The sequence below is a fragment of the Artibeus jamaicensis genome, unplaced genomic scaffold (genome assembly GCF_021234435.1).
Source record: "Artibeus jamaicensis isolate MK-2021 breed Jamaican fruit bat unplaced genomic scaffold, CSHL_Jam_final contig_2790, whole genome shotgun sequence".
Classification (NCBI taxonomy): domain Eukaryota; kingdom Metazoa; phylum Chordata; class Mammalia; order Chiroptera; family Phyllostomidae; genus Artibeus; species Artibeus jamaicensis.
The window spans coordinates 3,927,391-3,954,753 of NW_026521616.1; the positions used below are offsets into that span (position 1 = coordinate 3,927,391).

At 40.8% G+C, this 27,363-nt stretch overlaps 3 protein-coding genes and 2 non-coding genes across 17 annotated transcripts in view; 1 reads left to right on the top strand and 4 right to left on the bottom strand.

Moving 5' to 3' along the window:
* SMG6 (SMG6 nonsense mediated mRNA decay factor) overlaps nt 1-277 on the bottom strand; it is a 237,378-nt gene extending 237,101 nt beyond the window's left edge. Inside the window, exon 1 of the mRNA XM_037133716.2 lies at nt 87-277. Coding sequence (XP_036989611.2) covers nt 87-174 — 88 coding nt within the window. The 5' untranslated portion in view covers nt 175-277. The remainder of the gene's footprint in view (nt 1-86) is intronic.
* SRR (serine racemase) lies at nt 274-16,646 on the top strand. 13 transcript variants are annotated; one of them, XM_053662744.1, is made up of 10 exons: nt 274-465; nt 2,559-2,641; nt 5,074-5,252; nt 11,016-11,194; nt 12,568-12,691; nt 13,088-13,191; nt 14,297-14,416; nt 14,771-14,845; nt 15,336-15,545; nt 15,857-16,646. In XM_053662744.1, exons 4-10 carry the CDS (start codon nt 11,027-11,029, stop codon nt 16,070-16,072), a joined length of 1,017 nt encoding a protein of 338 aa, XP_053518719.1. In that variant the 5' UTR covers nt 274-465; nt 2,559-2,641; nt 5,074-5,252; nt 11,016-11,026; the 3' UTR covers nt 16,073-16,646. The 13 variants fall into 13 exon arrangements, with proteins under 13 accessions (XP_053518719.1, XP_036989617.1, XP_036989621.1 ...); XM_037133722.2 differs by lacking the exon at nt 2,559-2,641 and adding an exon at nt 8,820-8,931; XM_037133726.2 differs by lacking the exon at nt 2,559-2,641 and adding an exon at nt 8,820-8,889.
* On the bottom strand, nt 14,877-26,680 carry TSR1 (TSR1 ribosome maturation factor). The gene is made up of 15 exons (XM_037133718.2): nt 26,567-26,680; nt 26,278-26,381; nt 25,719-25,938; nt 25,428-25,562; nt 24,670-25,094; nt 23,429-23,588; nt 22,778-22,935; nt 22,223-22,419; nt 20,741-20,903; nt 20,284-20,394; nt 19,254-19,386; nt 17,438-17,554; nt 16,890-17,030; nt 16,712-16,786; nt 14,877-16,584 (listed from the first exon to the last, which is right to left on the bottom strand). Exons 1-15 carry the CDS (start codon nt 26,661-26,663, stop codon nt 16,406-16,408), a joined length of 2,415 nt encoding a protein of 804 aa, XP_036989613.2. The 5' UTR covers nt 26,664-26,680; the 3' UTR covers nt 14,877-16,405.
* Nucleotides 19,024-19,118, bottom strand: LOC119040699 (small nucleolar RNA SNORD91 family). The gene has a single exon (XR_005080910.2). It is a non-coding gene; the product is annotated as a small nucleolar RNA SNORD91 family (small nucleolar RNA).
* LOC119040700 (small nucleolar RNA SNORD91 family) lies at nt 20,074-20,164 on the bottom strand. Its single transcript, XR_005080911.2, has one exon. It is a non-coding gene; the product is annotated as a small nucleolar RNA SNORD91 family (small nucleolar RNA).
* Nucleotides 26,681-27,363: the final 683 nt, after the last annotated feature.

Below are 27,363 nucleotides of genomic sequence, written 5' to 3' on the forward strand. Positions count from 1 at the left end.
AGCGCAGCGAACGGAGCAGGGAGGAGGCAGAGGAGAGGGAGGCGGGGCGGGCAGGCCCGGCCCAGGAGCTGGGCGGTGCGACTCACCTCTGCTCCCGGCCTGCGGAGCCAGAGTGGCCAGGATCCCTCGCAGCTCAGACGCGGAGATTCGGACACGCTCCAACCCTTCCGCCATCTTCACTGCTGCTGCAACAGCTGCAGCTACTCCGCCACCGCCGCGCGCAGCCAGGAAACCACGACGGAGGAGCGGCGCGCGCGCTCATCCACCTCCCACCCTTTTCCCCGCCCCCTCCCGCCCTCCTCCCCAAACGACGGTGGCCGCACTGGGAGGAAAAACATTCAGGCACTTCTGTGGGGAAGACACGGAACGTGAGCCGGGGCGTGGGAGACGGGCGCTGCGCATGCGCAGAGGCGGTGTCGGGGGAAGGTGAGCAGAGGCTGGAGTTGGAGGCGCGGCGCCTTTGAGGTGAGGTGAGGCCGGGCGAAGTCTGGATAGGCGGGCGGTGGCGGCGGTGACTACTGCCTCTGCTGAGAATACTGATGCTGGTCTGGGGCTCGGGCTGACAAAGACAACCCACAGTCCGGCCTCCTCCACTCACCTTAGGCCAGGGTCTCCCACCACAGGGCCGGACTAGTGCCCCAGGCCTTTATTTTGGGACCTTAAAGGTCTTGTAAGAGTAATTATTGTTATTCCCACCACCACCCCCCCGTCCTCAAATATGAGGAAGCGAAATCTCAGAGAACCTTACTATATTACCTGGGTGATACAATTGATGAGTACCAGATCCAAGTATTCTCCTTTATGGTAAAGTACATCCCCAAACCTCTTGCCTTTTTTTTTTTTTTAAAGTACACTGTAATTGGCCCTGGCTGCTGTTGCTCAGTGGATGGCCCACAGGCCTCTGAAGCAAAGGGTCCCTGGTTCGATCCCAGTCAGGGCACATGCCTGGGTTGCAGGCCAGGTCCCCAGTAGGGAACACATGAGAGGCAACCACACACTGATGTTTCTTTCCCACTCTTTCTCCCTCCCTTCCCCTCTCTCTAAAAAATAAAGAAAATATATTTTTTTAAAAAGTACACTGTAATTGGCTCTTGCTGAGGGCAGGGTTAGTGTGGAAGTAAATCAGGAGGTATTGTAAGTCGGTTTGTGAATTTCTGTACGATTGGATTTTTGGAAAAATTACTTACTTGAGTTCCCTGGAGCTCAGTTTGATTTTTTTTCTCCCCATCTTTAAATCAGGAGACTGGTACTTTAACTGCTTGTTCTGTAGCTCCCGTTCAGAACTGTGATGAAACACCATGCCCCAAGGCTGCTGCTTTCCTCCATCTGTTGCTCCTTCCAATCCCTGCAGGCTATTGAATCTCTACACCAGGGGTGTCCAACTCATGGCCTCGGATGGCTATGAATGTGGCCCAACACAGAATCGTAAATGTATTTAAAACCTTTTTTTGCTCATCAGTTTTTGTTGGTGTTTGTTATTTAACGTGTGGCTCAAGACAACTCTTCTAGTGTGGAACAGAGACACCAAAAAATTGGACATCCCTGCTTTTAAATAGTTATGAATTATTCCTCAGAGTGGACCTAAAGGATTTGAATCATCTCTGAGGAAACTCATTCAGTTCCTATTACATGACAGACACTTGCCACCAGAAGGTTAAGCAGATATAGAAAGTCAGTAAGGTACAGTAAAATATTCAATGGTCCAAAAGTAGGGGAGTGAAATACTACTCGGCCATAAAAAGAAGGAAATCTTACTTTTTGCAAAAGCACTGATGGACCTGGAGAACATTATGAGTGAAACAAGCCAATCAGGGAAAGCCAACTACCATATGATTTCACTTATATATGGAATATAATGAGTCTAGTTTATTTTATTTATTTATTCATTTATTTTAATCCTTACCCGAGGATATCTTTATTGATTTGAGAGAGAGTGAGAGAGAGAAACATCAATCAGTTGCCGCCCATACACTCCCCCACCAGAGATTGAACCTGCAACCTAGGTGTGTGCCCTAACCAAGGATCATACCTATAACAACCTTTTGGTGTAGGGATGACACTCCAACCAACTGAGCCACCTAGTCAGGGTGAATCTAGCTTGTTTTTAAACTAACAAACTAGAAACAGCCTCATAGATACAGAGAAGAGACTGACAGCTGTCAGAGAGGAGGCAGTTTGGAGGCCTGTGTGGGCAGGGGATGGTAGTAAAGGGATTAAGAAAAAAAAAGTCATGGACATGGATAACAATATAGTGATTACCAGAGGGAAGGAGAGGTGGGGGAGGTGGAAGAAAGTAAAGGGGATAAATGATGATAGAAGGAGACTTGACTTGGAGTGGTGAACACACAACACAATATACAGATGATGTGTTAGAATTGTACACCGGAAACCTATGTCATTTTATTAACCAGTATATCCCCAATAAAAATCAAATAAAGGGAAGTGATTTAAGTGGTCAGAGCAAATGACAGTCTTTAAAACATAAGAAAGAAATAGGAAGGAAGGTTCATGAAATTGGACATTTCATCAGTTGGGGTTTTTTTTTTTTTTTTTTTAAGATGGAAAAATAATCTGAAGAAAAGTTGTGTGAACAGGAAAAACACTGTTGCCAAATTAATGCAATAGTGTCAGTGAACTGCAGGTGAGATATGCAGAAGTTAAACCAGTTCAAGAAAATTTACCAGAATTTAGAATGAAAATATAATAATAGACAAAACTATTAGAGGTAAGGATAGGAGACATGGAGAATGGATTCAGAAAAGTAATAATCAAATATGAACTCCAGAAGGTGGTAACAGAATTGACTGTGGAGGAGCATTAATCAAAGAAATAATACAAGAAAATTCACATTTCCTGTGCTGTTTGTTTATACATTAAATTCTTTCGATGGTCAAAAAAAAAAAATTCACTAACTGGATGGGAAATTTTGAATTTAAGATTTAAATTCACCCTGGTGGATTGAGTACCAGCCTGTGAACCAAAAGTCGCTGGTTTGATTTCTGACCAGGGCACATGCCTGGATTGTGGGCCAGGTCCATGGTTGGGAGCATGTGAGAGGCTACAATCCATGTATCTCTCACACATCATTGTTTCTCTCCCTCTTTCCTTCCCTTCCCCTCTCACTAATATTAAATAAAATATTCTAAAGAAGATTTAAATTCGACCCTCAGATTTAAAGAGCGCATGAAATACCAGGTAAAAGTAAATGAAAAGACAACCATATTTTAGACCTGTATCAAATGAAAGCTTCTGAGTTTAAAGAATTGAAATATGACCCTGGCCAAGTAGCTCATTTGGTTGGAGTGTCATCCCAATACACCAACATTGTGGGTTTGGTCCCTGGTCAGGGCACAACCAATGAATGCATAAATAAGAACAAAAATTCTCTCTCTCTCTCTCTCTCTCTCTCTCTCTCTCTTCCCACCCTTCCTACCTTTCTCCCTCCTTCCCTCCCTCCCCCTCCCTCCCCCTCCCTCCTTCAGAATTTCTCCCCGCTCTCTCTCTTCCTGTCCCTTACTCTAAGAATCAAATTTTTTTAATTCTTTAAAATTTTTTTCCACCACTTTAAAAATTGAAATATGTGTTGACATGGGACAGTTTTCAAGATGTTATGTTAGTTTAAAAAATGCTAGTTGCAGAATACAGAGGTAGACAGAAGTACATTTATAACTGTGAGTATGTGAAACACAAAGTTTGTTCTTGTATTATTATGTATTTTCCATACAAACAACTGTAATCATACTTTTGCCCACCCCTGTTTATAGAGTATGACTCTGAGTGCAGCAAAACCTATTTATTGCATATGTAAATTTCTATATAAATTTATGAAAAGCTGTGGAAGAATACATACCAAACTTTTTAAAGTGGTTATCTTTGTGGAAGAGAGAGTCAATTTAATGGAAGAGACTAAAAGGCCTATACATTTTTATAATGTTTTAAATTATTCCAGTGGGGATTTGGTCACATTATGAGCATAATCAATAAACAACAAACAAAAATTGGACAGGTCATGATTGCCAAGCATAAAGTAGTAAAACGAGTAATGAATAACCACAAATTTAAAAATTATAAGCATTTGGAAAAATTTTAAAACACCAGTTTTAATTAACTCATAGGTCAAAAAATAAACAAAACTAAGATCATGGGTTCTTTAGAAGTTAAGGTTAATGAAAATATTGTACACAAAACCTGTAGTATATTGTTAAAGCAATATTCAGGTATTTTTATTATTAATTTTAAAGAATGAAAATTACAGGGAACATAGAAGAAAGAAATAAAATCAGAAATTAATAAGGGAGAAAGAACAGTACTTGATAAATAAATTGAAGAGCTCATTCTTCAGGAATAAAGTAGATATTAAAATACACACATTTCTGGCAACAACAACAAAAAAGCTAAAGAACATCCTCCCAGATGTCTCATAAGTAATTCAAACTTAGCTCATCAAATCTCTGATTTTCCTAAAATACTTATTTGTCATTCTTATATCTCAATAAATTACCACCAAGACAAAACCCAGGAGTTCTTGTCTCTCTCACTTGCCACATTCAATCCAGTATTAGGATCTGTCTCTTCTGTCTCTGTAGTGGATATTTATGGAATTTTTCACCTCAACATCCTCCTCTTTTTTTCTCAAAAATTGCCCCTCACTCACAGAAATGCTTTCTCTTTTTCTTTTTGTCTTTTTCTTTTTTTCCTTCTTACTGTCTCCCTCTCTTTATTTGCTTCTACTTTTCCCTCAGGTACAGAAATTTAATGCAATCATACTGTTTGGTTCACATCATCAAGGCCTTTCTCATTTTATCTTTTTTCCCTTCATTCCAATTCCTACTATGTTCCTACCCTCCCCACTTAAGTCGTCGCCCTAATATGCCTGAAAAATGTCCTTGGATACACACATATTTTAAAATAATATATAGTATGTTATGTATGTATGTGTTTTAAATGTACATTATTGATAATGTGTTACAGGAATCATTCTGTTTCTTTTTCATGTTTCTGTACATACTTCTGACTATTGCATTGTATTGTCTTAAATGACCTCACACCCTTGGCTACTGGTCCTGGGCCAAGATGGGCCAATCAGAGTCCTTACCCAGAATTTTTTGAACTGAAACTAAGAAAGAAAATCCCTCTTCAGTGTGGAAGCCATAAAATGTAAAACACAGGAGCTGTCAGCAGCCACGCATCCTGCCATGTGGAACTGATCTGCAATGAAAAAGAATGAAGCTGACATGCAGAAAGCAGCAGAGGTGAGAAGCAGAGAGTCCTGGAAAATCTCAAATCCCTGGTTCCAGTTGTTCCTGAAGGTCCATATCCATGCCCTTCCCATTGTTTAATTCTTCCTTTTGTTCCATGAGCCAATAAATCTCATCACATCTATCTTGTGCCTAAGCCAGTTCAAATTGGGGTTCTATCACTTGCAGCCAAGAGGCCTAATTATAATCTCCAAAATGTAACTTTTTCTCTGTGTGTTTTTTTAGTTGTGGTTAATTACAAATAATATGGAATGTATCATCATAACCATTTTTAAATGTACAGTCCTATAGTGTTAATACATTCACATTGTTATATAACCAATCTCCAGAATTCTTTCCATCTTACAAAACCGAAACTATACCCTAATGCTATAACTTTCCTGCCCTTTCCCCAAGCCTCTGGCAACCACCGTTCTACTTTCTATGAATTCAACTGTTCTGGGTACGTCACATAAGTGCAATCATAAGTATTTGTCTTTGTGTCTTTTTTATTTCACTTAGCATAAAGTCCCCAAGATTTGTCCATGTTGTAGCATGAACAACGTTCCATTTCATTAAGGCTGAATAACATTCCATTATATATATATATAAATATAAAATCAGATTTTGTTTACCCATTCATCTGTCAATAGATAGTAGGGCCCCTGGCTGGTGTGGCTCAGTGGGTTGGGTGTCATCCCACAAATGAAAAGGTCACAGGGTTTGATTCCTGGTTAGGGCACGTGCCTGGGTTGCAGGTTTGGTCCTCATGGCACATGCAAGAGGCAACCATCAACGTTTCCCTCCCTCTTTCCCAACCATCTCCTCTCTCTGGAATCAATTAAAAAAAAATTGAGATAGTTGGATTGCTTCCACTTTTGACTATTGTGAATAATGCTGCTATAAACCTAGGTGTACAAATACGTCTTTGAGATCTTTGAATTCTTTTGGGTATATACCCAGAAGTGGAATTGCTGGGTCATATGGTAAACCTATGTTTAACTTTTTGATGGACTACCATGCTATTTTCCATAGTAGCTACGCCATTTTACATTTCCACGAACAATGCACAAGAGCTCCAGTTTCTCCACATCCCTGCCAACACTTATTTCCTGTTTGTTTTTTTAAATAATAGTCATTCTAACAGGCATAAGGTAGTATTGTCTCATTGTGGTTTCAATTTGCATTTCCCTGATGATTGGTGATGTTGAGCATCTTTATTCATGTGCTTGTTGGCCATTTGTATGTATATCTTCTTTGGAAATGTCTATATAAGTCCACCCATTTTTTAAAAAGATTTTACTTATTTTTAGAGAGAGGGGAAGGGAGGGAGACAGAATAAGGGAAACATCAATGTGAGAGAGAAACATGGATCACTTGCCTCACACACACCCCCAACCAGGGACCTGGACCACAACCCAGGCACATGCCCCGACCAGGAATTGAATGAAAGACCTTTCAGTTTACAGGACGATGCCCAACCCATTGAGCCACACCAGTCAAGATTCTCCCATTTTTTAAATAAGGTTTGTTTTTCCAAAATGTATCTTGAGTGTTTGTTTTTTTCTACCTTCACTTTCATCATCCAGGTCCCTCTTGTCTTTCATGTGGACAACTCATAACACTACTTAGCTGAAATGACTGATACCACTCGTATCTCTTTCCTTTTCATTCACCATAAAATAATAAGAGTGATTTTCTGAAAATATGAATTCCAACCTGTCACTTTCCTGTTTAAAATTCTCCAATGGCATTCTGTTGCTCTTAAGTAAAATCCATGATCCATTGTCCCTTACAATCTAGACCCTGCCAACCAGTTTCACTCTCGCCTCTTATCACACTGCCCTTGGATCACTCTTCTCAGATACATTGCCCTCCTTTTAGTTCCTGGAATATGCCAACCTCTTGTCCTCCTTAAAGCCTCACACATGTTTTTTCTTCTACCTGAAACACTTTTCTTATTTGCCCATTCATCTCATGGGTCATAACTTAAATTTACTTCTCCATAGAGGACCTTACCTGATCTAAATAAGGCCCCATATTATAGTATCCTATCATAACGCAGTTCCCTAATATCACCTATCACTATTTGTAAATACATGGTCATTTGGGGATAACTTATTACACATCATTTCACTAGATCATAAGCTTCATGAGAGCAAAGACAAGTCTATTTGTCTAAAACTGTAACCCCAAACAAACAGTATCCTACACATAGAAAGTGCTCAGTATTTCATGAATGAATAAATGAGTGAATACCACAGATATGAAGAATACTTAGAAATATTAATAGTATATTATACTAATTTTAAATTAGATATTATTTTGCCAAGAATGTTACTGAAATTAATTCAGGAGGAGGTGGCAAATCTACATTAAACCAGTAACTATGAAGTCACTGAAAAAGTTACCAGAGGGATATTTTTAAAAATTTTTTCTGCCCTGGCTGGTGTGGCTCGGTGGATTGAGCTCAGGCGTGTGAACCCAAGGATCGCGGGTGGATTCCCGGTCAGGGCGCATGCCTGGGTTGCAGGCCAGTTCCCGGCGGGGGACTCATGGGAGGCAGCCATACATTGATATTTCTCTCCTTCTCTAAAGATAAATATTTTTACAAAATTTTTTTCTGTTTAGATTTTGTTTTTAGAGAGAGGGATGGGAGGGAGAAAGAGAGGGAAAGAAACACTGATATAAGAGAGAAACATTGATCCTGACCTGCAACCCAGGTGTGTGCCCTGACTGGGAATCAATTGGCTTCCCTTTGCCTTGTGGGAGGACACACAATCAACTGAGCCACTCTGGTCAGGGCCACCAGAGGGGTATGTATAAGGTAAAGACAAATGATTTGTAGATAGCATGATTACTTGAAGAATGAACTATAAAATTATTAGATATAACAAGATAGTCTATTAAATATCACATTACATGATAACTATGCAAATTATTAGTTTTTATATATATCACCAGTAAGCAATATAAAAATCGAAGGAAAGAAATACCCCAAAAGTAACAAAAATGTACCTAGGCAGAAATTTAATCATATGTACAGGACCCAAATATACTATAAAAACTTTACTGAGAAACCTAAAACAAAAACTTTACTAAATTTTACTTTATTAAATTTACTTTCAATTTTACTACATTGAAAGACACCTATGTTTGTGGGCAGGAAGACTCTTTTTTAAAAGTCAGTCACACCCCCAATTCACTTGTTCATTTTACAGTGGAAATTCTGACAACCTTAATGAAGGATGTCGAATGTTCCTTTGGAAGAATTATTTGTGAGAAAAGCCAATAAATTTTCAAAGAGTAATCAGGGAAGAACATAATACAATGAACAACTGAAAAAGGAACTGGCAGTCTCATAAATGGAACAAAATATGAAGTCCAGAATAGCCCAAACATTAATAAAAATTTAATTTTGATAAATGTAACGTTTCAAAGGAAAAAGATGATTCAGCCAGTAATGGTATGCTAAAGATTCATGAAAGAATAAGTGGCCAATAGATATACAGAAAAAAAAAGTTTAATCACTGTTTAAAGAAAACAAAATTCTAACTACTAGACATTTCATTAAATTGACAGACAAAAATGATGTGGCAAAGATGAAGGAAAATGGACATTCCTTGGAAACTGCTGTTGGGAGTATAAAATGGTATAATCTACAACTCTTCTGGAAATCAATTTGGCGGCGGGGGTGGGTATCAAATATCTCAGAAGTGTGCATGCCTTTTGATGCAAAATACCATTTGGTGGGATCTACCCAAAGCAGGCATGGAGATACACAAAGATCTTGCAACAACAGTATTATTCATTACATCATTATTTATTATAGCCCCCCAAAATTAAATGTTCAACCACAGAGTTATGTAAAGCTATGTTTTTGTTTCTGTTTTTTTTTTTTAAAGAATAGAATGGAAGGACAGATAAAGTGCTTCTCAGATAAGATTAAATTCAAGGAGTTCATCATCACCAAGCCCTTATTATATGAAATGTTAAAGGGACTTATCTAAGAAAAAGAAGTTAAAGAAACATGAACAGTGAAAGGACAACAAACTCACAGTTATTAACAACCACACCTAAAACGAAAGCAAACTAAAAGGACAGCTAGATCAGGAGTGGAAACATAGAAATGAAGATCTCAAGGAGGGTTAGCAACAGGGGAGTGGGAGGAGGAGAAGAGGGGAGAAGGTATAGAAAATAAGTAGCATAGACAGTAGATAGAAAATAGATGGGGGGGCAAGAATAGCATGGGAAATATAGAATCTAAAGGACTTGAGACACATGGTCATAAACTAAAGGGGGGTAATGGTGGGGATGGGGGGTAGGGTGGAGGGGAATGAAAGGGGGAATAGAACAAACTGTAACAGCATAATCAATAAAAAAAAAAGAAAAAAAAAGAAAAAGTAGTATTAAGCCATTTTAAAAGTAGTATTAAGTAGTATTAGGCCATTTACAAAGCACTGGCCAGGTAGCTTAGTTGTTTTAGAGCACCATCCCAATACACCAAGGTTGTGGGTTCAATCCTTGGTCAGGGCACAAGAATCAAGCAATAAATAAGTGGACAAAAAATCAATATTTCTCTCTATCTCCCTTTCTCTCTCTAAAAGCAATAAATTGTTTAAATTTTGCATAAGTATACCTATTGATAAGCAAAGATCAATATTCATAACACCGTCAAAAAAAAAAGTTACCAAACCTGTCAAGTTTTGTTTGCATATATATGTGAGTCTGGAAAGATAAACACCAGAGCTTAGATAGCAGTTGTGTTTGGGGAAGAAACAAATTAAATTCTGTTTTTCTGTTGACCATTCATTGCCTTTGTTTGTTAGTTAATAAGGAAAAACAAAGAGAAGTGTTATGGTTAAATGCTACAATAAAAGTACTGAAAATGGAAGCATAATAGTTACTAAAAATTATAATTATGAAGACTTTGAAGAAATTGAGCCAAATGGAGTAGTAAACAAAATGTTATTTTTGCTTTGACTTTAACTGCCACATAAAGTATGTATATTGAAAAAAATGGAAACATAGAAAATGATCATAATTTACTATGATAGGAATGTAGGAAATTTTTCATTGTTAAATACTTTTTTAAAAATAAAAATTTATAGCAAATTTTGAATGCAGTTCTTTACAATGATGAAAATATAGAGACCAGTGGCAACCAAGTGATGGATGGTGTGGATAAGAGGTGAAATTTAATAAAGCCTTCCATACTCATCACCAATTACTTCCAATGAAGTTTCATCAGAGGGGGGTGGGCTGGGATGGGAGTAGAAGACAGAATACTGTACTTGAACAACAATTCAAATAAATTTTTTCAATAAAAAAAAGCGCCAGAAAAAAACCTTATATTTACTAAGAAACTCAGCTTCAAGATAAGTTCCCTTTTATACAAAGATTCTGGAGCCCCAGTAATGGAGACACTTCCCACATTAACACCACAGGCCCCAGGCCTATTTTCCTATGTTAGGCATATTCTTGTATTTTTAAAATATTTTTAGAGCAGTTTAAATTTTATATCAAAATTGATCCAGAGGTAGAGATTTACCATAAGCCTTCCTGCCCCATACGTGCATAGCTGCTCCTGTTATCAACATCTCTCACCAGAAAGGTACATTTGTTACCATTAAACCTACATTAATACATTACCACCTAAGTTCATGGTTTGCACTGTAGTTCACTCCTATATATTCTATGGAACTGTTTTGCATTTTCAAAACCTTTTCAATGAACACATTGTCTTGGACTTTGCTTTTGCCCCTTTTTTATTCCCAGGTTTCAGAACCATGTGTGCTCAGTACTGCATCTCCTTTGCTGATGTTGAAAAAGCTCATATCAACATTCGAGATTTTATCCACCTTACACCAGTGCTAACTAGCTCCATTTTGAATCAAGTAACAGGGCGCAATCTTTTCTTCAAATGTGAACTCTTCCAGAAAACTGGATCTTTTAAGGTAAAAATCCCTTTTGATAGTGTGTCATGTACCTTTTCAACCCCTTTTCATATATTAAATTTATTTGATCCTCCTGACTACCCAGTGAGGTAGATAGAATTCATACCTTTTTATAGCTGAAGAAAGGGTCCTAGAAGTTTTCCTTTGACCAACTTTGTTACTTAGCATCAGGTGTTGAGGAGCCACTTGTACACAATCTCAACATTGCTTATAATTAGGGCGATCTAGTTTACTGACTATAAACTTGGACGTGAGAATGAAAGAAGGAACTTCTAGTAATTAAACGGAGACAGCAGACTGGACTGTTACAAGGCAAGACGGGCACACGTGACCACTGCATAACCAAGTGTAAGCACTCACTTGGTGTCAACTTGCTATTGACTACCTTACTCTGAATATAAAATGTCTAAACCCAACTGAATCCTTGTGTAGTCTTATTACACAAACTATGTCAGTGTCTTTCCTATGCAAAAAGATAGGCTTCTGTTGTTGACTCATTACCTGGATTTTCTAACCATTACTTGAACTTTAAGATCCTTTCAGGTAAAAATCTGAAAGCTGCATTTAGTACTGTGTCAGCACCTATGAAGTGGTAGCTCTAGGACTTCAAGAATCTACCTTTCCTCTCTCCCGTTAACTGAGAGCTTTTATACTAAAACAGAACAAAAACTCTCCATTCTCTCTTGCCCTTTGCTTCAGCCATGGCTTATTGGGCATATATACAGTAGGCCTTGCCCTGTATCCTGCAGGGGAAGACAGGCTGGTCAACAAATAGACTTATGAGGAATGTCTTGAGAGTCTTGAGAGAGAGACTTTCAAAGTGCGGTGAAAGAGAATGAAGCGACTTATTTTGCCTGGGAGATCAAGGAAGTTAACATGATGTTTGATCAGTTTTAAAGGATGACTACTTTTAACCAGATCATGGAGTGGGTAAAAATACTACAGGTATAAATATGAGCATACTTAGAGGTACAGGGGTGTGAGCTAACCTGGTAAGAGGGAAACTAGAAGCAAATTCTGGTGCCTACAACACTGAGAGGGGCAGTACATGTATTTGAAAGGCTACATGCAACTTGTAAAAAAAAAGGCAAAGAAAAAGATAATCTTTGTTTTTAAAAGATCACTTTCATAACCTAGTGGAAATATTAGATGAGAATGATCCTTAAGGCGGGATCAGTTGAGGTTTGGTAACGCAAGCAATGAGGCTTCACCAAGGTAGCAGCAGACACATGCGAGATATTTAGAAAGTAGAATTGGTTAAGATTTAGTGATGGAATGAATGTATGGTGTTAGAGAAAATCTAGTAAAGCTCCTTGGTCTTTTTAAAAGAAACTTTAATCAAATACATAAATTTCACTTTCTTCTTTTTCTAGATTCGTGGTGCCCTCAATGCAATCAGAGGTTTGATTCCTGCCACTTCAGAAAAGCCCAAAGCTGTTGTTACTCACAGCAGTGGAAATCATGGTCAGGCTCTTGCCTATGCTGCCAAATTGGAAGGTACTTGATTTCTCAGGGTACTGGGTAGGATCATTAAAAGTGGAATAGTAAGCCCTGGCTGGTGTAGCTCAGTGGATTGAGCATCGGCCTGCAAACCAGTTTTGCGGTTCGATTCCCGGTCAGGGCACATGCCTGGGTTGCAGGCCAGTTCCCAGCAGGGGATGCATGAGAGGCAACCATACATTGATATTTCTCTCCCTCTTTCCTTCCCTTCTCCTCTAAAGATAAATAAAATCTTAAAAAAAAGAAAAAGTGGAAAAGTATCCTTACTTTTAGTGAGATTAATGATAGCTGTGGGAAGTGAATGAGTATGTATCTGATTACAAGCAACAGAACAGAAACTTCTATCCTAAATCCTCCTGATTTATACTAACTGAATGTGTTTGTCCATCTCAGGAATTCCTGCTTATATTGTGGTGCCTCAGACAGCTCCCAACTGTAAAAAACTGGGAATACAAGCCTATGGAGCCTCCATAGTGTTCAGTGAACAGAGTGATGAGGTGAGGAAGAGAGCCATGTTCAGTAACACCTTAAGTTTTCACTGTCAAATGAAACTTCCTACTTTATTGGATACTTCCTCTCACTCCTGTTTTCCCTTTATCTCTAAATATTGGCACACCCAACCTTTTCTCTATCTACACTTACTCAAATGATCTTATTAGTTTTATAAAGTACTGCCCACCTACACGCTAACTCCAGCCCTGACCTTTGCCCTTAACCCAGATGTGTATATCCAACAGCTACCCAGTGTTCCCTCTTGGATATCTTAATTAGGCATCTCAAACTTGCTGTGTCTAAACCCACGCATCTTATTCGCCCTATACTAGTCTTCATCCAGTTTCACCTATCTCAGTAAATGGCAACTTTAATCCTTTTAAGTTGCTCAAAAAAAAGTCATCTTGGTAACTCTTTTGCATCCCACATCCAAATCTTAGCTCTTTCAAAATATTTCCATCATCCAACTACTTGTAACACCCTCTACCATTACCATGTAGATTTAGTAGCCTCCTAACTGGCCTTTCATTTCCACCCTTGTCCCACTAGTCTGTTTTCAAAGAGCAACCAGATCTATCCACTTAGAACTTGTCAGCCCCAAATCCGCCAATGGTTTCCCACCTCATACACCGTGGAAACCGAAGTTCTAATCACCTAAGGCCTAGATGAACTGGCCCATTTCCTATCTTTCCAATCTCACCCTATTGTTATGCTCCCCCTAATACTCCAAACCAATCACTCAGCAATTTCTCAGAAAGGCCAAGCACTCCTACTTTGTAGTCTTAGCACTTGGAATTACTTCACTGGAATGTTCTAGAGATAGGTCCGATTCACATCTATTAAAATGTCACTCTACCAGAGGCCCTTCCTAGGTACCCTGTGTGAATTAACTTTTCTCCATAGCATGTAGACATAACCATTTGTTTACTTACATATCCCAGCCCCCCCATCAGCACACAGCTCCCTTTAGCACAGGGACTGTTTTGTTCAGATATGTCCCCCATGCCCAGTCTCAAAAAAGGAGGTGGCCAATAAAGCATTAAATGAGAGCTAACTTGTTGGAAACACTACTAAATACAAATCAAGTAAGCTAAATTAATGTGCTTTCAGGCCAGAGAAAAAGTTACAAAACAAATTATGGAAGAAACAGAAGGCATCATGGTACATCCCAACCAGGAGCCTGCAGTGATAGCTGGGCAGGGGACGATTGCTATGGAAGTGCTGAACCAGGTAAGCCTCATCAGTTCTTACTGGGCTAGTGGTAAATCTGGTGTTTGGTTATAGAATCAACTATTTGCTATACATAAAAAACTGATTATTTTTTTTAACATTTATTTATTTAAAGATTTTATTCATTTTTAAAGGGTAAGGGAAGGCGAGAGGGAGAGAAATCTCAATGTATGGTTGCCTCTCGTGTGTCCCCCACTGAGAACTGGCCTGCAACCCAGGCATGTGCCCTGACTGGGAATCGATCCATGATTCCTTAGCTCGCAGGCCCCTGTTCAAGCCACTGAGCTAAAAAGCCCACCAGCCAGGGCTTTTTTTTAACAGACCTATTTATACTTTACATTCTTCTCACTAAAGGTTCCCTTGGTAGATGCACTGGTGGTACCTGTAGGAGGAGGAGGAATGGTTGCTGGAATTGCAATTACAGTTAAGGTGAGAAAACAACTCCTGGAAGACTCCCCACTTTAGGCACAGAGGGTTTTATTTCCCATCATAGTATAATGTGGCACTTGCTTAACATTTCCCCTGAATTGCTGTTCCTTCCCATCATTTCTTAGCACTTGAGATTGAAGACTCTTCTCTACCACACTATCTGATTTTTCTTAATCTGAGACTTTACAGCACAAAAGCAATTACAATGAGTAGCACCCTATCAGTCCTTTCCCTCAATTCCTTCTCACCAACCTTCTGTTCACGCCAGGGGCTGTTTTCCCAAGTTACCAATAGAACCACATGTGACCTAGGCAAATGAAGGCCATTATTAGGCACACAATTTTAAGTGCTTTAAAGTAATTTTTCATTACATATCACAGAGAAGGCTCTTGCCTGGTTAGAAATGTGTTACCTGTACTGCCTCTTTTACTGCAGGCATGCAGGCAAAACACGTGGCTGATGGTGACATGTCTAATATTCCTCTTCCCAGGCTCTGAGACCTAGTGTGAAGGTATATGCTGCTGAACCCTTGAATGCAGATGACTGCTACCAATCCAAACTGAAAGGGGAACTGACCCCCAACCCCTATCCTCCAGAAACCATAGCAGATGGTGTCAAATCCAGCATTGGCTTAAATACCTGGCCTATTATAAGGGACCTCGTGGACGAAGTCTTCACTGTCAGAGAGGATGAAATCAAGGTAAGGCGCCAACAGGAAAGAAAGTTAACAAAATAATGTAATAACTTTTTAACCAAAAGATACTTCTTATAAGTAGCAACTCATCCACTGGGGACTTGACTCATGACATGGGGGAGGGTACCTGAGATATTGGGAGAGCCCTCAACAGTAGCAGAGTTAGAATGAAAAAGCACAGCTCTTCATTGGCAAGCATGTATGTATATATGTACATATGTACATACATGTACTAATTAGGCTTTAATTGAAAAGGCCCAGCAACTAGGCTTTCCTCCCCCCATTTCACTAATTCTTACTCCCTTCTCTACCAACAGTATGCAACCCAACTGGTGTGGGAGAGGATGAAATTGCTTATTGAACCTACAGCTGGTGTTGGAGTGGCTGCTGTTCTGTCTCAGCATTTTCAAACGATTTCCCCAGAAGTAAGGAACATTTGTGTTGTGCTCAGTGGTGGAAATGTAGACTTAACCTCCGTAACCTGGATGAAGCAGGCTGAAAGGCCAACTCCTTATCAATCTGTTTTTGTTTAGTTTATTCATAAGGAAGAAATGGGGTTCAGTGTCTCCAGACACTTGTTAATTTTGTTTCCTAGTCACAATTAACTTCCCATCTTAGAGAGCTTTCAAAATCCTAATGGAGAGTGTGTATTTCAGTAAGATTTAATAGTTTTTTTGGATGAAGTAGCAATCAAAAAACATCCATACTTATCTGAGACACCTTATCAAGGCAAAGAAAAACCTTTTGCAAAAAGGGACAGCAGACTTCTAGGCTAAAGTAGACACAAACTTTGCCCAATTACAACCTGTAGGTTCCCTCCCTAGGTTGCTAACTAGTAACAATGAGACAGAATCCCACCGAATCCATTACTCCATGTCCACTTCTGGCACTTTTGAAGAAATCTCACTTTTCACCCAAGGTACTGGTTCTGGTACATATGGATCATAAGTCCATTTGGGAAAAACTCGTTTATAGAGGTTCATCAGTACTGTGTCCTGAGATTTTAGCTTCCCATCAAAACTGCACTTCATATGGCCATGAGTACCTAGAAAGAAAACACAGCAAACCAGTCAAATTAAAATAAAAAATTTTACTGATGGTCTTCTACCTCAATAGTGATTTAGTAGCACTACAGAAACCTAAATCATGTTCCAAATGCCACGTTCTCTTACCTATAGGCTCCTTGATGTGTCCCCTGCGGCCCCACTTTGTCCTCAGTTCCACCGGTTTAAACCACAGCACATCCTCTTAGAATGAAATACACAGAAGACCAAGATGCAACATTTACCTTCAAAACAGAAACCCAACCCTCACCCACATAGGCAATCAGAGCCCAACCCTCACACCTACCTCTGTTGAAGAACATGTAACGCACCACTGCCATCTTAGTGAAAATTTTGAAAGGATGACCACTCAGAACAACTCTCTTGATGACCATCCTATCTGGATCTACAGACAATAGGTGGCCTGTGGCAATGAGGCTGTGCATTCCTAAGGGGCAAAAGCAGAGCAGCGGGAGTCTACAGGCCAAAGCACTTACTGCTCTAGTCCACTTTAAAGACCTCTGATAGATCTTAGGAAAACCTTAAAGTATGGATGTACTATGTTGCCTTCATGGGTCCACAGCAAATATCATTAAGTGATATTCCCACTGAGCGTGTCCCCAGAACTTGTCTGAAATATAGCACTGAGCAGTCTCTACCAGTGAGCTCAAGTTTACATGCAAGATTAAACCCCATTTGTCATCTTTGCCTTAGACCCGCCGAGAGGCTGAGATTGGGACATTCTGAAAACTATTATCACCTCCATATCATTTGACTCCCAAACTGAAATACAGAAACCCATGTTCCATCGGTTGGGGACCTGCAGGTCTGTTTACCTCTGTGAATTCAACTTACCATTGCTGTTCTGTTTGAAAAGCAGCACAGATGCGGGAGGAAAAGTGATGGGGGCATACACTGTCACCACCAGGGCCATGTCAGCAGTCAAGAATCTCTGAAATTTATGTTTATCCGCTGTCATAATAAGGGTTAAAAAATGAAAACCAGAAACATTTAAAGGAACCATAGGTAACCCAGAGGCCTGTGTAAAGCTGTATTTTTGCAGCTTTTACATCCAAGGCAACTTATGTTTCTTTACCCCACTAGATCTCAAAATATTTTCCTGCCTCAATGTACCTGTAAGATATAACCCAACCTATCAGTGATTTTTCAACTCGAGACAGAATCTTGGAGCCTGGACTATATTTTCTGTTTGAAAAAGTTCTCCAGTGATTCTAATACATTCTACCCTTACCTCATTTGAGAACCAGTGCTTTATAGAGAATACGTCCACTAAATTGACACCTCTTAATCTTGAGTGAGGATTGGCAAATATTTTCTACAAAGGACCAGAGAGTAAGTATTTTAGGCTTTGTGGCCTATACAGTCTCTGTTCCAATTACTCAATTCTGTCATTGCAGCACAAAATAGCCAAGTCAACATATATTTTTTAAAAAAAGGCAAAGTTTCCAACTTCACAAACAGTGAGGCAGACTTGGCCCAAGGGCCATGATTTTCTGACCTCTGATCTTGAGAACTATCTGAAGCTTCTGTGTTTACCTTCAGTGAAACCCTGCTCTTTTTTTCAATACTAAAGTCAAGGGAAATAAAATATTTTAAGGGAAAGAACAGTTAATCCCTCGTTTGGACAGCATGGCTGATGAGAACAGAAATTGCCCAGAGTTCCCACATCATTCATCATTTTCCTCTGGCCACTGATGAGCTAAGGGTGTGTAGGTGATGTTCATAAGCCCTCAACTTAGTACACAAAACCGCTTCCCACTCCTAATATGTAGTACAATAATTTTTGCCATCAAAGTGTCCTTGGTCGCCATTCTCCAAACACCCATCCAGTCTCAACATCTCAGAAACCACACATCTCTTGCTTTACCCAACTGTGGGCAACCCACTAGCCTTCACCAACACTGCCACTGGTGTATCAGATGCCAAGGATTCCATACTTTGACACATCAGTTTTATAAAGTGGCCAACTCTGATGAAAAATCTCCTTTGGACCCTGACTGGTGTGGTTCAGTGGACTGAGTGCCAGCCTGTGAAACAAAGGGTCGCCGGTTCAATTCCTAGTCAGGGCACATGCCTGGGGTGGTGCCAAGTCCTCAGTAGAGAGTGCACAAGAAGCAGCCACACACTGATATTTCTCTCCCTCTTTCTCCCTTCCTAAAAATAAATAAATCTTAAAAAAAAAAATCTACTTTGGGGGCCCTGTCTAGTGTGGCTTAGTGGATTGAGCACTGACCTGTGAACTAAAGGGCCAACAGTTCCATTCCCTGTCAGGGCACATGCCTGGGTTACAGCCCAGGTCGATCCATGTTTCTCTCTCACACCAATGTCTCCCCCAACCCTGTCCTTTCTCCCTCCCTTCCCCTTTCTCTGAAAGTGAATACACACACACACACACACACCTACTTTGGAATAAATACTCATGACAAAGAAGCCTCAGTATCACACAAAAGTTGCATCACTGGGATGCTTCAGACAGGTTCAGACATTTTGAATAAATACATCATTGGCTCCTAAACCACAGTATTGCAAATATCTCTAACCCAGAGGCCTGGAATGTGAAAGTGTGTACTCTATACCTCCCCACCAATAGTTATAGGCCCCCAAAAGACAACAGGATAGACGAGAACCCAGAAGGTTCCCCACTGCTTACCTGCAGTGTGCTGAGAAAATAAAGGGGAGGCTTGGAAGCGCCTGAACCCACAGTGGAAGATCAACTCCTCTTTAGCTTTTATAGGTTCAGTGTTGCCAGGATGCCGACTTACTACCATATTCAGTACTGACATCTAGGGGCCAAGTAAGAAAAAGAGTACTTCGTATCTAGAACAGCTTACCCTGAAAGGCGGCAAACAAAACTGACAGATTCAGATTCACTTTAAGAACTGACAACGCTGCCCTGGCTGATATGGCTCAGTGGATTGAGCACTGGCCTGCGAACCAAAGCGTTGTTGGTTTGATGCTGCAGGCCAGGTGCCCAGTTGTGGGTGTGTGAGAGGCAACCACAACATACTGATGTTTCTCTCCCTCCCTTCCCCCCTCTCTAAAAATAAATAAAATCTTAAATAAAAATAAAAAAACAAAACCTGACTATGCTAATTCATAGTGTAGTATAGATAATGAGAGCCAGATTCATTTTTTACCTCCACCAACAACTGGCATTTGAGCTGAACATAGGCTGGTTTCACAGCTTTCACTTACCCTTCTATACTAGTTGACACTCTCATGTCTAACATGCAATGGCTCGGTATCTGCCACATGGTCAGTGACTTCAAGGCACTCACTCAAAATCAGTTATTCAAGCCCCTTCTCTTTCTCAACCCTTACCTTCACTGGCTGAAGACCAAAGGTCTCACATACATTCCAATCTACATGACTGCTGGCTGTCAAGAGAAAAGAGATCTACACCTCAGCAAAAACCTTCTGTTTTTAACCGGCCAACCCTTGGTTAAAATCTGATCTGACAAATACAATCATCTCAGAGAAGTCATCTCCACACAGGATGCATCACTGAGATGCTTCAGACAGGTTCAGACATGTTGGGTTAAACCATCATTGACTTCTCTGTCACCCCTATTCCTAATCCAATGAGCAAAATGCATGTCATAAAATTTTAGACTACCAGGCAAAACTGGTCAGAAAGTTTCATAACTCCCATTTCCCACCATTTCCCACCAAATACTAACCTTCTGTTCATGAGGCAGTAAAGAAAACGCGATCAAGGGTGCTCCTCGTTTGAAGTACTCAAGCACAGAGACAGGTACTTCAGAGACATGGAGTGTGACATACCAGCCAACCTGCCAGAAGAAAGCAGGGCACAATCACACTTTTACCCTTAAGGCCTCAAAAATGATGAAACAGTTCTCATACTATGTTAAAAGTCTCATACTACCCTAAAGCCAACCCTCACCCTTCAAAACTGCCTTTCACAGATGCCTCAACTCTCCGGATTAAACTTTTCTAGTTAACATTTCTGATACCTCTTTGCTCCCAATACCACTCTTATCAATGACCCAGTGGCACCTCTAATTCAGGTATGGACAGCACAAAACCAAATAAGGGACTTTTGCCAAGAAGAGTGAAGGAGGGGGCACCTTGGCAACTGGGAACAAATTGCAGACGTCAATAAACGAAGGCAGGTACCTCAGCTCCTTCAGCTTCTTTTTCCTCAATTCCTTTAAAGACGCGTCTCCTAGTATTAGTAAAGTTCTGAAACTGAAAAATCCGAGCATAATCTCGAGGAAGGTTTTCCTTAGGGTCCCATGGAGATGTGCGGAAGCTTTTAAGGCCTCTGTATTTCTGAAATCTAGAACATAGGAGATTTTGAAAAAAAATTCTAGTCAAATTTATATGGTGCTACTTCCCCTTTCACTCAAGTCAATAAAATGGCTCAGGCTCTAACTTAAAAGTAACTCTTACCAGTATCTCCCAAGATAATGGAGCAGTCTAAATCAAGACCACACTTTTTCAGATTTTATTTCTTTATCTTTAGAGGGGAGGCGAGGGGAAGGGAAGGAGAGAGGCAGAGAAATATCAATGTATGGTTGCGTTTCGTGCATCCCCTGCTGGGAACTGGCCTGCAACCCAGGCATGTGCCTTGACTGGGAATCGAACCACAGTTGTTTGGTTTGCAGGCCCAAGCTCAACCCACTGAGCTACACCAGCCAGGGCCAAAAACAGTTTTTAACAAGTATTTCTAAACCAAACCCAAGCTTCTCACTGACAAAGGATGAAGTATTTACAGTGACTTACTGGTACCTATCAGGGAGTGGCTCCTTAACCTGAGGAACACAACCTTTGATGAAAGGCTTCCTTCTCTAATATCCAACTAACTCTCTGGGTTTAGTCCGACTGACCCCCAGAGCAGAAATGATCACTTACACCTCCATGCTTTTATTTTTGTGGTTCCACCCAAATTCCCCCAATCTCCAAACACTACTTCAATTGAGTATTAGTTCACATAGGAAGCATTTGCAAATTAATCTGAGTATTTCTCAGTCATTATAGTAACATTATTTGTCTATACCACATAGTTTAAAAGCTAATAATGCATTACTGTTTCCTGAATGTAGGTTTTATCTTCTCCCATAGAATGTTAGCTCTTCGGAGGCAGAACAGTTTTCTTTTAAAAAGAACTTATTTATTTTTCAGAGAGAGGGGAAGGGAAGGAGAAAGAGAGGGAGAGAAACATCAATGTGTGTTTGTCCCTTGCACACCCCCAACTGGGGACTTGGCCTGCAACCCAGGCATGTGGGAATCAAACCAGCGACACTTTGGTTCACAGGCCCACGCTCAATCCACTGAGCTACATCAGCCAGGGCCAGTTTTTTCCTTTTTTAAGATTTTATTAATTTTTTTAGAGAGAGGGGAAGGGAGGAAGAAAGAAAGGGACAGAAACAATGATGTGAGAAACATCCTAAGCACCCCAAATGGGGAACAAACATACAACCTAGGCATGTGCCCTGACTAGGAATAGAACCTGCACCTTTTGCTTTGTGGGAGGTTGCCCATCCAACTGAGCCATTCTGGTCAGGGCTGTTTTCTTCTTTTGCACCACACTGATACAACTCTGAGCCACATAAATTTTAAGTTAAAATTTACTGATTGATTTTGGACTTGACTGACCGAATTCTAGCAGCTACATCACGGGGCGTATCTACTTCATCTGGAAACATCTCTTCCAGTCTTTCTTGTTTATATTTCTCCAGCATTTCTTCCTCAGCCTCTTCATCCACTTTCTCATCATACAGATCATCACGCACAGACTCTCCTATTGTCATAGTTTCACATTCCTCCTCTTCCTCCTCTTCACTACTCTCATCCTGTGGAGTAAGATTACACTTTCAGCGGGGTGGGCTGGGATGGGGGTCATGGGCAGGTACTTGAACAACAATTAAATTTAAAAAAATAAAAATTAAATTAAAAAGATTACACTTTCAGAAGACACCCATACCTACCTCTACCCTAAAAGACTGAAACTAAGAATAAAATAACTTTATTAGGCACCTAGTCCAAACTGTTTCAACTCTAAGACACTCCGGTCATAAAATTAATCTCATTCCCGACAACTACAAAGTCATTCTTGAAAAACTAACCACACATGCACCTGAAGGTTAGGATTGCACTTTGCCTTGCATTTGGGGCTATACACAGAAGTGTCCGATCGGACCATTTCCTCACCTGAGATTCCTCTTCCATGAAATTCTCATGCTCTAAATCATCATATTCATCTCTTTCTGTACTATTTTCACCATCCTCATCCAAAATCCATTCAGCTTGGTAACTGGATGTTCCTTTGGGAACCTTCTTTACCACCTTGGAATTTTCCTTCAAGACATCTGTAAAAGCCCAAACAAGTAATTATATACCACCTTTCCCCTATTACTTTGGGTATTCTCACTCAATCAAAACACTAGAAATTCTAGCAGACACTATGAGCAAAACAGACTACTACTTCCAAGTTTAATTCACCTGCCTCAAAGAGGCAGTAATATAATTACTTAGATTGCTAATGCTAGTAATACAATTACTTAGTTGTGTAAGTTGAATACTTATACAACTAAATAAACCTTGTAATGAATCCAAAGTTATTTATCTATTCATTAGAAAACAATACCAAGTAATTTTGAGAAATTGAGCAAAGCTGTGTGCAATATTTGCTTAGTGCAAATAATAACACTAAGCACACTATATATAGCATTTGGGGGTGAGAGGAGACAGACCTCCAAATACATTCTCATCCCACTCCACTTATTAACTGTGAGCAGCTAGGCAAACCTCACAACTCCAGGCCATATGAATTACTGTAAAAACAACCTTGCCACTACCAACCATTTGCCTCACTCAGTTCCTCCTCAGTGGGCCAGGTTTGCTCCCCCTCCATTGGATCTGGGATAACCTCTGTTTGCAAAGATTCTTGTCTGTCAGGGTCTGCTTTCATTAAGACTTTAAGGTCTTCCTCCATATCAGCTACAGCATCTGTAGTACAAATCTAAAAACCAAAAGCAGGTGATGGTCAGTCAAACATTAACCAAAAATCTACTGGTCTAACATAGTAACCAAAGTATCTACACTTGATCTTAGCCAAAAGGCCGAGAAGCAATAATAACCAAAATATCTGAAAATAACATAGTCCTCGAGTAGAAGATGAAAGAAATAAAATGAAACAAAAACTTGTGGAGTTTTTGCAAATGGTTTTATTTCCCAGTATTTTAAGTCTACTCATAAATCTCTGCTTGGCTCTTGAGGTTTTTCATAATCTGGCCTCACTTGTATCTGTTTATTTTATTTTATTTTATTTTATTTATTTATTTTTTTAAGATTTTATTTATTTATCTTTAGAGGGGAAGGGACGGAGAGAGGGAGAGAAACATCAATGTATGGTTGCCTTTCATGCATCCCCTGCTGGGAACTGGCCTGCAGGGAACCAGCCTGCAACCCAGGCATGTGCCCTGACTGGGAATCAAACTGCGATTGTCTGGTTCGCAGGCCCGTGCTCAATCCACTGAGCTACACCAGCCAGGGCTGTATCTGTTTATTTTATACCTTACTCCCATCCAGCTGATTGTTCTTCAGAGTTCAAAGACACCCTTTGATCCATCATTATGCTAGGTTTATGTTATCTCTATGTTCTAGGATAGTCTTTCATCTAAGACTCATAAATCCCATTCATCCTTCTCAACACCTGGCTGAAGTGTGATCTCTGTGAAGCTTGTCAGTCTACTTTCTCAACTCCCACAACAGGTCTGTACCTCACCCACATTTTCTCAATCTTTACTTCACGTGTTTGCCATTTTTTCCTGATCTAATTGTCTGAGGAAAGAGACTACTCTTGTGTCTTCTATAAGACACAAGAGCCAACTGCTGTGTAAGGAATCTACAGAGTGCTGGATAAACATGTAACCTAGCAAGGTATTAGTAGTTCACTAGCACCTTACTTCAAACTAGCAGTCACTTCCAGGGACTAGGGTAGTTGTCTAGGCATGCACACTACCTTCTCTGAAACTAGCACCCAGCCTATACCAGCTTACAGATGAATCTGCAATATAGTCTTTTAAGAATATCAATCTTACCTCCATTGCCACGCCTGGGTTCTTTTGGTATTTGATCACTCTAGGATTTAAAGGGAAAGGGTCCATGGGGGCATCTATCTGTTTCATCTGGAAATCACCATGTCCAATGATATGCAGCAAGCTATTTACATCCATAGCTTGTCCACGAACATAGCCTGAGATTTTCAAGGTCCCCACCAAGTTATTCTCTTCATTAGGCACAAAGTCAGCATCATGAGCAAATAGGTAGGCCCGCCGATCTCGAAAAGCAAGATGCCGTTGCTTTTGGTTAGCCAACTGCCTGAGCAGCATTCCTGCCTCCTGCTGAGTGTCTAACAAAAGGAGTCTGTCATCTGGAAAGCGCTTCTCTACAACTTTACTTAGCTTCTTTCTGGCATCAATTTGTTTCTTTGGTGGGAGGCCAGAAATCCCCTGGATTGCTAGTGCTGTGAACAAAAGAGAAAAGAGCTTCATGACCTCTTGCTTCACTACATGAAAATCCCCCAAGCAAGTTCACAAAACAAGCAGTTATGAACCTAGAGATCACTCGAAAACCGACACTCAGCAGCCTTAAAGAAATTACAAAGTAAAACCAAACTTTATACTCTTCTTCCTCTGGGCAAAGGGCAATCCAGAAATACAAAGGCACCTTGTACAAAATAATATTGAATGTAAACTGTAATCAAAAAAGAAAATTGTAAGCACCTTGAAACAATTATAGGAGCACAATAAATGCTAAATCACTTTTCCATGGTCTCCAGTATTCCCAAATCACTTACTATAGGTGGGAAGGCCCTGGGCAAAGAGGCAGGAAAGGCAATAATCCCCAGTACTATCCCAGCCTTCTAGTGGATCAAGAAGAAACAGGATGGTATCGGCCACTTTAGCCAAGTCTAGTACAGTGTGCAGATCCCCTAAATATTGAAAACAAAGTCAGTAAAAAGAGGTGGTCAGTTCCAGCACATATTAACAACAAAAAAAGTGTGTGTGTGTGTGTGTATATATATATATATATACACACACACACCACTATTCAATACATAATGATAGAAAATACTGTATACTCTAACCTGGCCTGGCAGATGTGAAAAACCATCGATGTTTCAAGACGGGGCATAACAGCATAAAGCTGTGGGTGCTTCCCCATTCATTCAAGTGTACTGTTCCAGTGTCCCTATTCTGAAGCAGCTGAAACGCCTCTGGCAGAGAAATCCTGTTGTGCAGGGGAACCACGAGTACCTGATGAGGAGGGCCATCCTTGCTGCCCAGCTGTCTCTTCTCTGCCAGAACCTGCAAATACAAAGGACCAGAGACCAGAGAACACCTCAATGTTTTAGTAGTTTGTTCTAATATTGCCCTTCCAACAACACTACGAATGTCCTACTCTTCCCCCAACCACCACCCCTCCCGAATCTCTTGTAAAACGCGACGAGTATATCAAGGAATGGGGCAGGGGCTCGGACCAAAGCAAAGAATGCTCTAGCATGAGTCTAGACCTGCACACTGAGACGTGCTCTAGGGTTATTTATCCACCTCGGTCCCTTCCCAGGGTCACATTTTCTAGTACGAGTCATTATCCGCCTAGGACGATTGTGAAGGCCCACCATCCCCAGTCCCTGCTCCTCTCACCGCCTCCTTCTTCTGCTTTCGGAGCTGGCTGGCGCGGTGCCTCTGGTCTACTCTGCTGAGCTCCTTTCTCACCTTCTTACTTAGGCTTTTCAGTGCTAGACGACCTGGAGGAAGATTATAAAGGGATTTTGTGCCGGGCACCAGAAGGAGGTGAAGAAAGGGGACCTCTTTCCATCCATCTACAGCCTTTAAACTGGGTCCAGGCCGGGCTGGGAGCTGAGTTTCCGCAAGGACAAAAGCAGTTAAAATCGACTCAGCAGCCCATCTTCCTCCAACCCTATGTTCTCACCCTTGCCATCCCGCTGCGCGGATCCACGACCTCGATGCCGCCCGCCTTTATGAGCTTTATTCTGCTGTTTGAGCGGACCAGAGCGGTGGGCTGCCATCCTGCAGCTCACGTGTACCGAATCACTACCACTTCCGGTCTGGACAAGGCACTTCCGGTTCCGTCCTTGGGGGCGTGTCCTCCTCGTGGCTGGACCAAATATCCGCCAGTCTTCTAGCGAGGGTCCTTCCCACCAGCCTGTCATAGCGCCGCTCCCGCGTGTCCACAAAACCGCTTAGTAAACTTTTCCCACGCGTCTGTCTGCGGTTAGGGGCTTTAAAACGGTGAATGTAGACTTTAAATGTGCACTTTTAGCACCGGAGGGTGTTTTGCTCACCTGTATTTTCAGTTTTTGCTCTATCAAGTTGCATCACTTACAAAGAAGTTGAGTGTAAGATTCTCCTTTCGTGCGGCAAAGGCTGAATGAACCCCTCAACTAGTTTTATACGCCGCACCTCAGTTTGCAGTAGTATATGCTTTGTCACTTTGAGCAACCTTTTCTCACCCTCATTTTCCTCGTGGGCGTCTGCTAAAGGCAAATTGCGTGGAAAGCGTTTCTTTAAACTTCACGACCTCTGCACAAGTTCCCGCGGGTCCTAGTTACCCCAAATCTCGCCTACCCCTCTTGAACTGGGCATGACGGAGCTGCAAGACCGTCTCACCCACAGAGCTTCAAGACCGAACTGGGCATAATGACCCTACGGAGGAGGGAGGCTAGCCAGCCTCTTCAGGCTCAGGTCTTCTGTGCTCTCACTCCTCAA

What these genes read in the sequence shown, in the direction of transcription:
- SRR (XM_037133727.2), top strand. Translation starts at nt 11,027, where the DNA reads ATGTGTGCTCAGTACTGCATCTCCTTTGCTGATGTTGAAAAAGCTCAT. An exon ending in CTATGGAAGTGCTGAACCAG is followed by an intron (nt 14,417 to 14,770) that starts GTAAGCCTCATC and finishes TTCTCACTAAAG; the next exon opens with GTTCCCTTGGTAGATGCACT. An exon ending in GAATTGCAATTACAGTTAAG is followed by an intron (nt 14,846 to 15,335) that starts GTGAGAAAACAA and finishes TCCTCTTCCCAG; the next exon opens with GCTCTGAGACCTAGTGTGAA.
- TSR1 (XM_037133718.2), bottom strand. Translation starts at nt 26,663, where the DNA reads ATGGCAGCCCACCGCTCTGGTCCGCTCAAACAGCAGAATAAAGCTCAT. An exon ending in GAAAGCAGAAGAAGGAGGCG is followed by an intron (nt 25,939 to 26,277) that starts GTGAGAGGAGCA and finishes TTGTATTTGCAG; the next exon opens with GTTCTGGCAGAGAAGAGACA. An exon ending in ACACATCAAGGAGCCTATAG is followed by an intron (nt 16,585 to 16,711) that starts GTAAGAGAACGT and finishes TTTTCTTTCTAG; the next exon opens with GTACTCATGGCCATATGAAG.